General features: G+C 39.2%; 1 protein-coding gene across 6 annotated transcripts in view; it reads right to left on the bottom strand.

Annotated features, from left to right (window-relative positions):
* Positions 1-5,739: 5,739 nt before the first annotated feature.
* The window catches only part of ikzf4 (IKAROS family zinc finger 4), a 169,896-nt gene continuing 159,002 nt past the window's right edge, over positions 5,740-16,633 (bottom strand). For 4 of the 6 annotated variants that reach the window (XM_078201279.1, XM_078201280.1, XM_078201282.1 and 1 more), the window contains 3 exons: positions 16,118-16,267; positions 8,186-8,320; positions 5,740-7,279 (listed from right to left, as the gene is read on the bottom strand). In XM_078201279.1, coding sequence (XP_078057405.1) covers positions 6,555-7,279; positions 8,186-8,320; positions 16,118-16,267 — 1,010 coding nt within the window. In that variant the 3' untranslated portion in view covers positions 5,740-6,554. The remainder of the gene's footprint in view (positions 7,280-8,185; positions 8,321-16,117; positions 16,268-16,633) is intronic. The other 2 variants (XM_078201281.1, XM_078201278.1) reach the window with 1 other exon arrangement.

Raw genomic sequence — 16,633 nt, forward strand, 5'->3', positions numbered from 1 at the left:
TTGCAGTTTCAAATCAAACCAAACACGGAAACATCTATTTTGAGGTTAAAAATTCTCAACAGCCAATTCAAATTCTGATCCAAGATAAAAACTTGGGCTCTTGGCCTAAAATTGCACTACTGCATACATTAAGACCTATCATTTGATCCAACATAGGTGCAGGTCTGAGGCAAAGCATAAATAGCATGTAAATGGGATTCAGCTCAGATTCAATGCAACATCTTTGGACCAGATTCACCTTCCTCCACAAGTAAAATAGGGCACAGTGTTCAAATAATAAAAAAAAACACAGGCTCTCTTCGGCAGTTCCCATTATCAGTAGTAGGTATTTGCCCCAAGTGCTTAAAATGGGCAGTTCTTCAAGATTGCATGCAAGTTGTTTACTTATGGAACAAGGCGCCAAAGAGCAATTTATATCTTGTACCAATTCTTGGGTCAAACAGCAATAAGTATAAAGGAAAAACTCTCACAAAAACCATTTCAAAGAAAGCATTTTGCTGTTGCTGGAAAATCTACTTGCTCCCTAGAGGAACTGATTATTTTACAAAATCACTGGCAAGCTATGGCAGTTGTTGAATACGGGAAATGCCAGCTGTGGTAACAAGGTAGTTATGCATTGGTAGTTGATCTGTAGCTTTATTTACATATTTCATAACTCAAAAGTCCAACATTTGTCCCCGCCAGATTTTCTTTCCTCACTCCATTCTAGCCAGCTCTTCTTTGTCACTTCCCACCCCTAAATCCCTATTTTTTCCTGTCAGAAGGTCAGAGACTGCTCTATAAGTTCACATGGAAATAGTACTCTGTATAGATCAGTGGTACAAGAACTGCATTTGCATCAGAACAATGTCAGTTTAAACTATTTGTCCACCATGAGTTTACATGTGAAGAGAGTGGGGTTGAGAAGTCTTAATAGAAAATAGACCATATAAACAGTGCATTGAGAGATTTAAAATAATCAATAATGGGTTGTTCCAACAGCAATTTAACCTCAAAACCACCACAGGATAAGGGACTTCAATACCTGAGGATTTTCAAATTAGAAATATTTTTGGTGCCTTGCTTAGCATATTGTATAATGCTCTTTGGAAATTGTACAAAGATGTGCACAGGGGAGGGGTTGGAAAGTTAATATGATTTCTCTAATGCAGAATATATGTATGCACTACCTTCGAGTAATCAGATACCAAAATATCTCAGGACCTGTCAGGTACAATTTTATCCACATTAAGTTCCCACATTTGAAGGATTAGTCTAAAAACAAAAATCACCAAAGGACATGACTGAATGACAACACTACATATAATACAAAAATTTTAAATACAGAAGAGGGAATCAAAAGCAATAATTCTGCTGAGTTCAGAAAACAATGATAAACAGTTCAAGCTTTATTCTGGTAGCTTATGCCATCATCCGAACACTTGTTTATCGTCTTGTAATTCACTCCCCAGTACTTATTACTGTACAATACAGAGGTCACAGCATAACTAAGAGCCTTTCCAAGGGCTGGTGAAAGGGTAGGTATAATGAGGTCGAAAGCAGTTCTCCAATAAACAGTCAGGGGAAGAACTTTAAGACCACAATGGATTATCTCAAATTATTTATAAAACACTGCAACAATTGAGGAACTCGTATGTCAAATCCCTCTAACCATCTGAAATTTTTATTTCAGATCGGACTCTTAAGGGTTAACTCTCATCAACCAATATTTGAATGGTTGATATAGAGATATATTACTCCCTGGTATTTAAAATGTTAATTTTTTCACACTAGGACAATTGGTCAAATTATAAATGACTTAAAATAAATTCACAAGGATTAAACAATGGACTGCTAACTGGGGAAAACCAACAGCACAGTAAATCTCGCGAGCCTACAAAAAATTACACAAATTCAGAGAACAATTCTGGTGGAAACCAAAATGTCAAAAATACTGAGGAGACCCTTCAAGTAATGTTAAACACACAATGAAAATATTGCAAAGACGTGATGTGGAAATCCGCTTGTGCAAAATTCATTGGCATATATGATTCCATTGAACGTTTTACCAGTGCAGATCACCAAACCAACAACCCAATTAATGCCCAAATCCAGAGTCACTAAGCTGGCAGCTTTTCTTTTTACAAAGTTTCAGCCAAATAAATTCTCAAGTAACTGCTGGAAAAATTCTGTACTTTTTGATAATCTCATTTACTTTCACAAACACATAATGGGGTCGCATTAGGAACTAGTTTCATTCATGTTCTTGCAAGATAGCAAAGAAAGCCCATGCAACCATTAGGACGTTCTGTCACAGCAACCCACTACTATTACGTGCATAGCAACATTCAAGTCACTAATGAAGTCGTATGCACTTATCAAATAAATTCTCTGTTTCAGAGTTCCCCAAAGATCTTAAAATTATCCCCAAAATAATAAAACCAATTAAGTTTCTTTCAGTTTTATAGGATGGTGACATTTTGAATCTCAAGATTCCTTGGTATGCACTCTGTTAATAGCACAAAGCAAAATAGTTCAAATTGATTTAGGAAGCAGTGAGCAAACTGCTGGGAAGTCATAGCAGTTACTACAGGGTCAAAAAGATGAAGCTATTTTCACTGCTGAAGATGAATTTATGCAGTAAATACATATATAGTAAACTTTATTGAGCCTAAGATTTATGACTGTTTCGATAAGGGGACCACATTGTTCACAATGGTTTGCACAGCTTTGATTTCTTTCAACACAGCAAAAAATAAAATGGTGCTGCAGTATAAAGCTCAAAGCACTGCTCCACAATCCAAAATCTATTTTTTGGAAAAAAATAACCAATCAAGCCCCTTTAATTAAAGGAGAATAGTATTGAATCTGCCTATTTTAATGCAGTAAGTCACATTGGTGTGACTAGATAGGGCCATAGGCTCCAGCCAGATCAACAACTTGTGATTTTAAGTCCCACTTAAAGATGACATATACAAAATGGCTTGCAATGCTATCTCCATAATTGAAGGCACGGAAGGCTATTTGTTTCATGTTGTAATTATTTTGAAAGTGCTTCAACATTAAAAACCAGTAAATTGAGATTGAAACTTGAAAGCAAGTTTCCTTAATATGGTTTGTGATTATAATCAATAGGGAGCCATTTTACTGGGTTGAAGACCCCTTATTAATAGCAAACAAAAAGCTAAATTTAATCCGGTCTAAATGTACATTACCTGATTCAGACATTTACTGGAATGCTGGTTTGATGCAGGTTTTCCTCCTTCAGGCAGATCTGCTCAACACCACAATGAACAACTATTTTGAAAATGAGATATCTTTAAGCAGAGCCACATTGCATAGACAATGAGCCCAGATTCCAAACCGTCAAATAAATTTGCTGCACCAGGGTGATATTACTATTTCGGAAATGCTCAATTTTTGTAGCCTTTTGCAGTCAAATTGCAGTTTTAGCGCAACACTTAATTTGCCAAGATACTATGGTACCATTAAGCGACAAATGCAGGCACAAAAAGCATGTCGGACAAATAAACTTAAACAGTCTTAAACACAAACTTCCTACAATGAACCATCTTCTATTACCACTGCCTCGGATTTCCCATGGTTCAAAGCAACCTCTCATCTTAATTTCTCTAAGGAGCCACTTTTTCTAATTTTATTTAAAAGTTGGCTCAGAAACAACAATCAAATTTAAAACTTGCTCCCTTTGCATCTAACTCAACTGTGACAGGACAGATGAAATTAATTTCCTAGTTTCTCTGTCCCTACAGCTTAGAGGACTAGCAGTGTTCCCCTTACCAATCTGTAGCCTGTCCCATTTCTTCAGAGACTAGAAATACAAGATTGTATCAGAGTTTGGACACAGAAATTTATTCTAATATAGCAGGGCCTTTTAAAGTTGGTTTAAGTAATTGTACTTTTGCACAGATTAGAAACTTAAATCTCAAGAGTGCTTAAAATAACTGGGATGAGAAAAGAAGGTATTGAAATTAGATGTTGGATCTACAAAGGAAATTGGCAGCTAGTTTATGCTGCCTTCGCAGTGTGCAACACATTCTGTGTTGGAAACGAATGTGCAAAGACAATTTAAATACACAAATTCAGAGAACAATTCTTACATGTGTCAGTTCAAAACAAAAATAATTAAATAACTGAAAATCTGAAAAAAAGAAATTGGTTAAGAACTAGGGTTGGACAAAAAAAACTATGAACCAGTCAGCCTCCCTCGAAACTCAACATAGAGTTTGCACTGGTGTCTTGGAAACTGATGATGTCACAGAGTTTCCTTTTTTATAAAAATCTATTAACTCCACACAACCATCCTTTTGGAACAGCAGCTGAAGAACCTATTAAAGTTATTCTATCATGGTTGTGTGCATTTATACAATATCCTTTACTAAAAGGCAGACAGACTAATTTTTTCTCTTGCCTTTCTTCTTCCTCTCCTGCTGCGCAACCCCCATCCCTTCCACCCCTAAAGAAAACCTTTCCATTGCCTCACTGAAATAGCGTAATTGACAATATCCAATCCTCATGAGATGTTTCATTCAGTGCGCAGACAGAGAACTGGGTACGATTCACTGTGAATGTGGTTGATGTGGCCCAGTTCTGCGACTTGAGCTGACAACCATAAGATTTTTATACTACAGAATTTTATTATAAACATAAACGTTGACAATATTTAACAACCTCAACATTTGGGAAAGTCCTTTCAATAGATTAGAACACATTAATTGTTTAAAATATATTAACCCTCTTCCTGCAACCATATTTGGTCAGAACTCAAATATTTATATTATATGATTAAAGTTTTAAAAGCTGCACATTCCTACATAACTCTCACACTTCTTTACAGCTTCCAATACAAATGCTGCTCCAGTGCTGGTGAGCACGAACACAGATGGCTACCTCTCTTCAGAGTGTTAAGCACTGCAGTGTTTCAGACAAAAACTAAAGGAACTCTATGCATATGGTAGTTAATGAATTGGAATATCGACTTGAGAAAGTTTGAACTTCAGACAGTACACATATTAACTGTACTGCCAGGCCACAAGTCAATATTTTATGAAAACTGGGCACTGGTGCTCTTAACCATAGAACATACTGCGCAATAGAAATGATCAATAAGTCTGCGCATTTTATTATGTGTGCACTAAGTGGTTGGCTACGCTGTGACATCATCAAACAACTATCTTGGTGGTGAGGGGGAAGGGAATAGGCAAGCATTACCTATGACCATTAGCCACCAATTCAAAGCCTCTTGTAACCCAAGGTTGCATCATGGTAGTTATTATATCCAATAGTGAGAACGAGGTAGTTTGGATTACCTATGACACTAATTTCATAAATTGTCTGATTTCACGACAACAGCTCATCGAAATTCACGCATCCCCCATGGCTTAAATGACCCTGTATATTGCCAGGGTACTCTGTGGCTCAGCAGACAGGCTGGTCACTTCGCACACGGAAAGATGGTGCATTGATTCAACAGGGATTTGACAAAGCTCACCACATGTACAGGAGGCAAGTGAACATGAACTGTCAACAGGGATTGAATTTGTAACTACAATGACAAAAGAGGCACATTCACTACTACATTATTGGGCATCTTCAAATTGAAGTAGTTAAAAACTTTTGTTCTTCTAAAAAGGTTAATCTCAACAATAAATCCCTCCCCGCCAACCCCCCTTCTGCCTCCCCTCTCTCCAACCCCTCCACCCCTCCCCCACCCCACTCCCATAGTACTAGAGGATCTGGTTGGATACCTTAAACTGTGTAACTGGCAAGTTACAATGCTCTGGGATTAATCCACAGGTTTCGAACTGGGACTTGGAAACAAAGAGTGGACAAGTCATATCTTTTGTCATAAATGTCAAAATTGCCAAGATGTTTAACTCAAATAGTTTAACTCTTCAGCTCATTAATATTAAAAAATGGACAATTGTGAAATCTTATACTCCAAAGACAAACGTCACTAATATGAAAACATAGCTGCTTCTCTTTGATTCAGGTCATTTGGATAAATTACTTTTACTTATCTAAGAGTTCATATGATGCTAAAAAGGTCAGTGAGGGTTACCAAGTTACTCCCTTCAAAGTTACACATGGTCTTCAGGATTTAAGAACAATTAACCTCCCTGCTATCTAGAAGGTTAAAAGGTTTGAGCCCATAACTAGAACGCTTTGGTAAGAATAAAAAATCTAACTTTCAATTTATCCCTATTAAGCAAAACACACCTATACTGCCTTTTATACATAAATAAATCAGTGCTCGAAATAAAATGTACCATAATCTGAATTTTCATTAACTGGCATCAACCGTAAAATTGGACTCCGAGAGATTGGACTGCTTTTCTCCACTAAAGTTCAACGAAATGGGTCAAAAGATGCAACAAAAAAATCCAGATGGGGAACATATAGTTCTAATTGGAAAACAGAGCCAAATTTAACCCCAGTTTGTTCTGTAGATTAATCCCTGAAAACAATTATCTTGTCCAACCCTAGTAAGACCACCTCCTTCTTTTAGATGAAGCCAGCGCAAGGGGAGTAGAAAAGTGAAGTCCATGTGGCCCTCTCTAACTCACTTTGTGCTCTCCCCGGACAATGTGAGAGGAGAATTCGTACCGATCCTGGCTGTGGTGGCCGCAGATGTTGCACTCAAAAGGGTCTCTGAATCCATGGCAACCCATGTGAATGGTAAACATTACGTGGTCAAGAAAGAGAACCCGGCAGTGGTTACACTTATAGGCCTTAACTTGTTCTCCATCTTCATTTAAGACTCTTAGGACCTCTTTGGCTGAGCTTTGAGCTGCTTTGGCAGATGATGGGGGCTCCTGTGCCTTTGGGTCCTCTTTGGAATAGGCCGGGCTTTGCCTTGTGGCATAGTTACTAGGGAAAGTTTGGGCATTCCTGTCTTCATGGCTGCTTTCTGTATCTGTGGAATCATGGCAGCCATTGCTTGGAGACACTCCAAGCTCTACCAGTTGGTTTTTTGCTCTAGAATTCAGATGTTCTGGCATGTCTTCATGGCCTTCTGCTGCCTCTCGACTTCCCTGTGCCTCAGCTCGGCTGTGGATGGGATGTACATGGGAGTAGACAGCACTGATCACTGGTGTGATCTCCGACGTGCAACTGGTCATAGGGAGCCTTGGAGGCCTCATTGCTTCTGTTCCTAGATAGGACAGTGCACTGCCCAAATTCTGGTCCATGGGGTGAGGAGCCATCATCTCCACATCCTTCTCAAAATTGGAGTTCACCTCAAAGTGAACATCAGTTAGGTTGAGGCGTATGTGTTTATCACCTGAAAAGAAAGGATTAGGATTTAAAATCAGAACAAAGAGAAAATAAATCAGTAATAAAGAAAAATTAAAGGTAAATTAATTTACAATTATCCACTCAACCGCCTGCCCACCTTCACTCCCCAATTCTGTTAGATCAATATACTGTTAAATAAAATCAGTACTAAAGTTAACAATTCTTGTTTCAGGAATTGTAACAATTGAAATTGTCATTTATCAATTTTATTACAATATCAGTTGTGCACTTAAAAAGGTGTTGCAATATTCATTCAGAAACATGTATGGCCTTCAAAACAACATCCTCTTGGCATTATATTGACCTAGTCAAAGTTCAGGATTAAGGATTGTCAAACTCTTGGACTGTCTGTTCCATCATCACAAGGTAGACATCAGGAAAAGCATTTCTGAAATCATGAGCTTACAATTTCTGATCAGTGAAATATGGATTTGCCAAATTTAGACAGAGTCAGCAATGCAACTTAAGGTTCTCTCAATCTGAAATTAAAAGAATGATGCACAAAAGAAAATGGAGCCCAATATACAAACAAGAAGAAAATTCCATGACAAAATGAAATTTTTATTCCTTTGTCAAAATTTGCAAATTTTTTGAAAATTATGCAGCACTCCCAGGTGCCATAATTCTGCAGAAAACAAAATCAATACAATATGCAGCCAGATCACCACAGTGGATTTATAGAGAAAGCACTAGATCCACCACCAACTACATCACCCAATTAGCTTATTGTAGGATTAGGATCCTCCTTTAATTTCAAAATAGAGGAAAACATTTAAGTTGTCATGGGGACAAGCATGTGTAAGGACGAAGACATGGAAAAACATAGCTGTACAACAACCTAACCCTTCACTGTCCTTTTGGGGCATTAAAAGAAAAACACAGAAGCTCTTACCCACAAATTTCTGCGGAGTAGATCTTTTTCGTTTTGCAATGGTGTTAGCAAGCCTATCTATAAAAGAAGGCCTGTCAGGGGCTGGTTGAAGGATATGGTCAGGCATCACATCCATGTCACGGTTCTCCTCCCCTGCTGATGAGAGAAAGCACCCTAAAATCTGGTGATCAACTGATGCATATTGTACAGGCAGCATTGGGAACAACAGTGGGAGTTGCTTTGAACCAGCTTTAGCGATCATTTTATACTGCACAAAAGTTTAAATGCTTGTTAACCAATTCACTTTGGCAACAAAAAACAGAGCTCCAATACATTTTATGAGGCATTTTGCGCATTTGCGCCACAGTTAGAGACCAACAAACTGCCTACAATTCTATAGTTTTGCCAGCTTCAAATGTAATTTTCCAGAAGGTGTCACACAAGCAGAATTCATTTTAGTTTTCTTTTGAGCACGGTGCAGGATGAGGTATGCAGATTGAACCCTAAACTACACTGAGTGCACTCACAGCATTCACTCCATGTAGCATGCATTCTCAGTGCAGTTGTCATTGATTTATCACGTTTGAGTAGCGCCATGTCTTTAACTAGATATTTTTAAAAAAGTTATGGAGGTTGAACAAATAAGGAGAAGCCTTTGTTTGCACCAAGTTATTTTACAGTCACTATTCAGGACATTAAATTGCCGCCAAGTTTCAAAATGGAAAGGAAGAATATGAAAAGACTGGAATATCCAATTCCTACTGATAACACCTTGAATGCTCCTTTATCACTGACCTCCCAACACCACCCCCACTCCTAAGTCCTTTCCAGTTTCCTCCAAAGCTGTGAATAAGACACTCGCTACAAATTTACATTGGTCATAATAATTTTGTAGTGTAGTGTAATTCGTTCCAACACAAATCCAAAGTTTGATTCTCCCAGATTGGTTAAGTCAGGTCCCAGGCTTGATTTCTGGTTTGGGCTGACAAAGGGGTGTGGGGTGGGGGAGTGAGGGACAGAGAAGAAAAGGACAGCCAGGGTTCCTGTTCAAATCACAACCCCTGCATTGATTCACATAAAGAATAGCCAACTAGCAAAGTATTCAATGCTAGCCAGCACCCATAGAAGCATAAGGAGTCAATTCTTTCAGAAATAGGTTGGGGGAAAGCAGGAAAATTGGGAGGGGATATACTGGATTTGAAATACACTGCGAACCAGAAGACTTGCCTTCAGGTAGCAAACAGATCTCTTATTTTCAGTATTTGACTATTAATTTGGTACTGCATAAGGAAACCGGTTAAAATATTAAATATTAGCAATGGAAGACCTGATCCAAAGTCTTCAACATAGTTATACTTCATTTCACTTGACCATTTACTCCAATTCAGGGACGTGGGGAGTGTCCATCTCGACAGACACGAGGCGTTAGGCAGGGTACACCCAGGTTGGGATGCCAATCCATCGCAGGACACGTACACACACATACACGCAAACACCCAGGGACAATTTACCGTGGCCAATCCACCTAACCTGCACATCTTTGGACTATGGGAGGAAACCGGAGCACCCGGGGAGAACATGCAAACTCCACACAGACAGGCACCCAAGGCCGGAATCGAACCCGGGTCCCCGGAGCCAGCAGTGTTAACCACTGCACCACCATGCCACCTTAACATGGTTATAGTGTAAAATAAGACAAACAGAGCCACTGGATCCATTCAACAGCAGATATCGTTCTGTGCGATTGCTGTAATATCGAGTGTGCTCTCTATTTTGGTGCTGCGAGTTGATTCCAAATATCATTATCCCTCCCCTTCTCAACCCGCGCACCACCCAACCCACCCCTCCACCAATTCTCTCCTGAAGGCACCATCTCATGCTGGGATATGGTGGCCACCACATGTAGGCACTGGGGGACTTGCTCCTTCTCTACATATTTTATTCATATTTCAAAGACAAAATCCCAGCACGTAACTTATGTATATTGACAAAGGCAGCACTCCATACGTCAGCCAAGTGACCACTTTTTATGTATAAGCCTAGATTGACTATCAGGGGGGTATGTTACTGCCTTTACCCACACAGAGGTTTGCTGCAGAAGTTACTGAATAGTAATCAGAAGCGGGAACCATGATGGATATTTCCACATCCTAAATGAGGGCAAAAAGCTGAATGATTTAAGCTGTACCATTAGGTGCAAATACCATATTATAGTTGAGTCATTTGGCGCTATCATTTTTGTTTGATTTTGTGGCTTCCTTAAGGCTTGCATAAAACGAAAGTTTAAAACAACATGGTAAGTGTCCTGTGTTTAATGATCAGCTGTAAAGTGCCACCAGGCAGCAGGGATACGAACCTAACTATTTGAATTCGACTTGGAGTTAAGAAAGCTTTAACAGATCTACTCTGAAAGGTCTGCACTTTTAGAGCTGGTAGACAGCAAACAAGTGGTGACTTGATTCCATGAAAACCAGCGATATAACATTGCAATTAAACCAATCTCCGAGTACAGCAATCTCAAAATGTATGTTTTATATGCAGAAATTGAGTAAGACTCAGTAGATATAAACTGTGCAAAGAAAGATATACAAGAAAACCAGTGTGAACTATCGCAAAGTGACAGCCACAGAAACCTTCATGAAACTCTACTCATTCACTAGAATATGCTATTTCGCAGATTCCCAAACATTACATTATTGCAAGAGTTCACCAGTATTAACACAAAATTAAGCCACTGCATTTTTGAGTATTGGAAATAAGATACTAAATCTACTGCATAAATAGTTGTGAGCTTGCATTTGTGGAAGTACCACAGCCCTAAAATTACTGTTTGTGACATGAGCATACAAGACAAAGTGAAATGGTTAATAACTGTTAAAACAGCATATAAAGGAATATGATTAGCTCATTTACCTCAAAAAATGTTCTTAGGATGTTGGCAACGCTGGCAAGGCAACATTTATCATCCAGTCATAGTAGCCCTCAAGACAGCAAGGATCTGTTCTTGGGGACTGGAGTTGTGTAAGTAAGACTGGATAGGGGTGGCAGGCCCCTTCCTGACATCAGTGGATCAGTTGTTTTTACAACAATCTGATCATTTCTTTTCCTGATGGCAGCTCACAATTTACTGAATTCATTCTCAAAATGCTATGGTGGAATTTGAACTCATCACCTCCGGGTTACTAATCAAAGCCAGAACCACAATATTACAGGACCCCCAGATAAAATCGCAAACAGTAATTTCTAGGCTTAGGCAAAGTCTTGTTTGGCATATTCAACCACACAGAGCATAACCTTTTATAGTTAATCTGAACAATTATGCAGCATCACACTTCACTATTTATTGTCTCTTGCTTGTAATACAAGCAATGCCCCACTCCCTGATTAAGGTGGTGAATGGACAAGCTAACATGCTCTCAGGTCTTGATGTACAAATGGCCCAGTATGACATTAATACTTGTGTTCCCATGGGAAATGCCTGGAAATCGGTAATGCCTCATATTGGAGTGAGTCATAGGCAAAGAAAAATGACCTACCTTATACACAGTCTTCATCATTCTGCGCATGATAGCCTCCCTCACACACCAAAGGAACTTGTCCAATCTGGATTGGTCCTGGCAATCACACTTCCTTGGATTATGACATAATTGAGAGTACCCCTCATGTGACATCTTGCTCCCACATTGTACAAAATGTCCAGGACCTGTGCAATAATTCTGTTCTTTTGACCTGTAGTAACCTAAACAAAAAAAATCCCCAAAATATCCCCAACCATAAAAACAAAAAAATTGTGGAGATGGTGGTGCACAAGGAAGGCTGAAGACCCTACAAAGTTAATTTTACTTAATTTAGGCACAAACCACAAGATTCGCATTAAAGCACCACCAACTTAGGAAGGGGAAAGACCCTAGCTGCAATGCTGCAAGTTCTGCTATCAAAACAGATCCGAGAAATATCTGGATGTAGACCAAATCTCAAAAGTATCATCTGATAAATATGCAAAGAGCAGACCAAATAGCTAGCCTAGTGACACTGCCAATGAAAAGCTTTGGAAGTAACACTAATTTACAGGTATGAAGCTTAAAATAGATTTGTGGTGGGTCCATCAGGTCATGAAGGACCACTTTAACATTCCAGTTCGGAACAAGAGGAAGTTTATCTGGATGCAACTTCCAGAAAGTGGTAAAAAACTAGACCAAACTTTGAGAGATGAGGCTACATGTGCTCATCTATACTTCAGACCCACTCAAAGCAATCCAGATAATCAGAAGCATGAATCTCTCAAGTGATAGTGAGGGTAAAACTAGCTGCACATAGAAATTTACAACAGAAAAGACCGTTCACCATATTGTTTCTGTGCTGGTTTTATACCACAACATAGGCCTGTATCTTCCTCTGCTTGAAATATTTATCATTTTTTTCCTTAAAGGATATAAGATATGTACCTCAAACACTCCCTCTTGCAAAATATTCTATGTTTCAACAACTCCAAGTAAAGAACTTTCATGAACTAATTTCCTTTTTTTTTTAATGATACGTGCATCCCTAGTAATGCAGCATTTGCTCCAAGGGCATTTAGTCAACTAGATAGTTTGAAACACAAGTTTGCTAGCTCCGAAGGACATAGATGAACTAATTGAGTTCTTGCAAGGATCCTGCAACGCTCACATTCGTTTTCTGGTGCATGCCCACAAACTACCAAAGATATCGATTACCTGCTGGACTACCTTCCGGCAATTTAGACGAATCAATCAGTTGTTTAAATATGGTACTATAATCAAATTTAACTTTTTAGGATTTGGTTGTTTCCCAAAATCCAAAAATGGAGTAAAGGCCACAATAAAGTAATAGGAGCAAAATCCTGCAACAAGAATGATGCATTTTCTCTTGCAAGTGGACATTCAAATTGTTTAAACTTTTTCTCCCCGATTCACAATATGATCCAATGCTTAAATTTATATTGATTGGCCCAGGCAAATTCAACAGCCTTGAATTAATAAAATGGAAAATGTCTCCCTAACTAGTCCCAATAAGTATTTTGTACCTGATTCAGGACAGTTAGAGAGACATTTTCCATATTATTAATTCAAGGCTGTTGAATTTGCCTGGATGTGGAGATGCCGGCGTTGGACTGGGGTAAGCACAGTAAGAAGTCTCAACACCAGGTTAAAATCTAACAGATTTATTTGGTAGCACAAGCCACAAGCTTTCGGAGCGCTGCTCCTTCATCTGGTGAGTGGAAGTTCTGTTCACAAACAGGGCATATAAAGACACAAACTCAATTTACAAAATAATGGTTGGAATGCGAGTCTTTACAGGTAATCAAGTCTTAAAAGGTACAGACAATGTGAGTGGAGAGAGAGTTAAGCACAGGTTAAAGAGATATGTATTGTCTCCAGACAGGACAGTTAGTGAGATTTTCAAGCCCAGGCAAGTCGTGGGGGTTACAGATAGTGTGACATGAACCCAAGATCCCGGTTGAGGCCATCCTCATGTGTGCAGAACTTGGCTATCAGTCTCTGCTCAGCGACTCTGCGTTGTTGTGTGTTGTGAAGGCCGCCTTGGAGAACGCTTACCCGAAGATCAGAGGCTGAATGCCCGTGATCGCTGAAGTGTTCCCCAACAGGAAGAGAAAACACTCTTGCCTGGTGATTGTTGAGGGTGTTCATTCATCCGTTGTCGTAGCGTCTGCATGGTTTCCCCAATGTACTATGCCTCGGGACATCCTTTCCTGCAGCGTATCAGGTAGACAATGTTGACCGAGTTGCAAGAGTATGTACTGTGTACCTGATGGATGGTGTTCTCACGTGAGATGATGGCATCTATGTCGATGATCCGGCACGTCTTGCAGAGGTTGCTGTGGCAGGGTTGTGTGGTGTCGTGGTCACTGTTCTCCTGAAGGCTGGGTAGTTTGCTGCGGACAATGGTCTGTTTGAGGTTGTGCGGTTGTTTGAAGGCAAGTAGTGGGGGTGTGGGGATGGCCTTGGCGAGATGTTCGTCTTCATCTTGCCTGGGCTTGCAAAATCTCTTTACACATCTCTTTAACCAGTGCTTAACCCTCTCTCCACTCACATTGTACCTTTTAAGACTCGATTACCTGTAAAGATTCGCATTCCAACCATTATTTTGTAAATTGAGTTTGTGTCTTTATATGCCCTGTTTGTGAACAGAACTCCCACTCACCTGATGAAGGAGCAGCGCTCCGAAAGCTAGTGGGTTGTGCTACCAAATAAATCTGTTGGACTTTAACCTGATGTTGTGAGACTTCTTACTGAATTTGCTTGGGCCAGTCAATCATTAAGAGGCTGACTGTTATTCTCATTAGTCCCAATAAGTGTTTTGTACCTGATTCAGGACAATGAGAATATCAGCCTCAATGATTTTTTATCAATAATTATTTATCAATAATGATTAATGATTTATCAATAATGATTAATGTTTTTTATCAATAATGATGTTTTATCAATGATGATGATTTATAAATAACTATCAATGATATTTATCAATTTTTCTTTTCAATAATGATTATTTACCAATGATGGTTATTTATCAATAATTCTCGAGTACACTCAATCTTTGCTGACAAATCTATTTTTTTCCATCACCCGTCTGGTAACTGGAATGAGGCTGGGTGAAAAGTCTCATATACACAATCCCCCTCACGCAGCCAAAGATTAGCACTATATAAAGGAGTCGCTCTCCTGAATGATAAAACAAAGACCTAACACAACTAATGCTGATTTTTTTTCCCCCATTTGGCTAAGTATTGCCAGATTTGCTAAAAATTGGTGCTATTATGATGGTTCACAAATTCAAGGAAATTATGGCACAAGTGACTCATGGCATTAAATGCCCCATAGCATAATTTTTCTGGGACTTGGTATGCTGCTAAAAAAAAGTTGAAAAGCTAATTATCAGAGCACTACACCACCACTCCCCCCACCCTGTCCAGATTAAAATCAACAGCGACATTGAGTCTGCTGAATTAATGCTATTGTGATTCCAACAGCCACTTAGACCATTACATAGAGCAGAGCTGGAGGGTTCAGAATCAGTAAAAGCAATCATTCAGCAGGTTGCCTGAGGATAGGACTTCTTCTCAGAACTTACTTGAAATCTAAGTAAAGTAAGTGTTTTTACAGCTAGGTATGTCCCAATTTTTCAGACTTATATTTTATTAATATTTATTGAGCTTGCATACCAAACATAAATTACAACCAGTAATAAAATATGGTTAGGGATCATATGCAGCTCCTAAGATACCCCAATACATTGGGGTGCCTACTTAACATAGATTTATATATTTATATTACGGTTGCAATATAAACTCATCAAATTAAATCCAATCCAGGCATATTGTGACCCATCCTCTCATTATTGGATTCGAGTCATTGCACAGAATCAAGTCCCTGTTAAAACATAGTCTCGTTCAGCATTAGGGCCTGATACCCTCAGATGTGCATCAGACATTGACTGCGCTGCTAATCTACTCCTTTGCTAACATATTCCAATTACATTTCCAGCAGATTGTTGGTGGGTTTTCCACTGAAGATGATCAAAGGTTTAACATGGCATTTGTTAATTGGATTATTGGGCAGATCCTGGGCCTTGATACAGAGTTTTATATAGAGAGGGCTTGTCACGAGAGGTAATGCTGATGATGCCATTTAACTTGAACATGATTTCCCAGAACCAATCTTGTAAAGCTAAATTCTAGATTGGACAAGTTCCTGGGGGGTGTGAACGATACCGGAATAACAAAACACACTTTTGCAAACATCAAATACACAGCAATGTGTCTGAGTAATGCGCAGCTAATCAGATAACTATGCAACACTATTATTATCATTAGGATATGCCACTGCTAGTTATACTCTCACTATCCTTAGGTAATTGTGGCACTGCTACAGTGCTTGCTGCCCTAGACCAACTGTGACACTGGTGGTTACAGACCTTGCTGAGTAGATGGCTGTGGAGGCTCAGTATTCAGACTCTGTAGGTAGTTGTGACAGCGCTCCTTGTGCTCTTCCAGTGAACTCTGCTGCTTGTAACTCCGACCACAGTAATTACATTTGTAAGGCTTGCCAACAGTGGGAGAGGAGACTAGAAAGAGACACAAATTATCTGATAAGCATTAGGTTATTCAAGATGTCAGATATCAAATCTATGATGCTGCATTGAATTGGATACAATACATGAAATTCAAAACAAAATGCTGGAAATATCAAACACTATCTGAGGTTAACATTCCAGGCAAAATCCCTTCATTTCTATGCATTTGTTTTCTTTCAGATTTCTACCATTTTCAGTTTTTCCATCCGTTCCAGTGCATGACCCTAGTACAGTCTTCTCAAGCCACTACAATTCCGATATGGATATCACACGGATAGAAAATTCGCTCCCCCCCCCCCCCCCCCCCCAAATACTGATTTTTTACGGGTTAACGAGCAGTTTGTTAGAACAAATGGT

Source organism: Mustelus asterias, chromosome X (assembly GCF_964213995.1).
Source record: "Mustelus asterias chromosome X, sMusAst1.hap1.1, whole genome shotgun sequence".
Taxonomy (NCBI): Eukaryota; Metazoa; Chordata; class Chondrichthyes; order Carcharhiniformes; family Triakidae; genus Mustelus; species Mustelus asterias.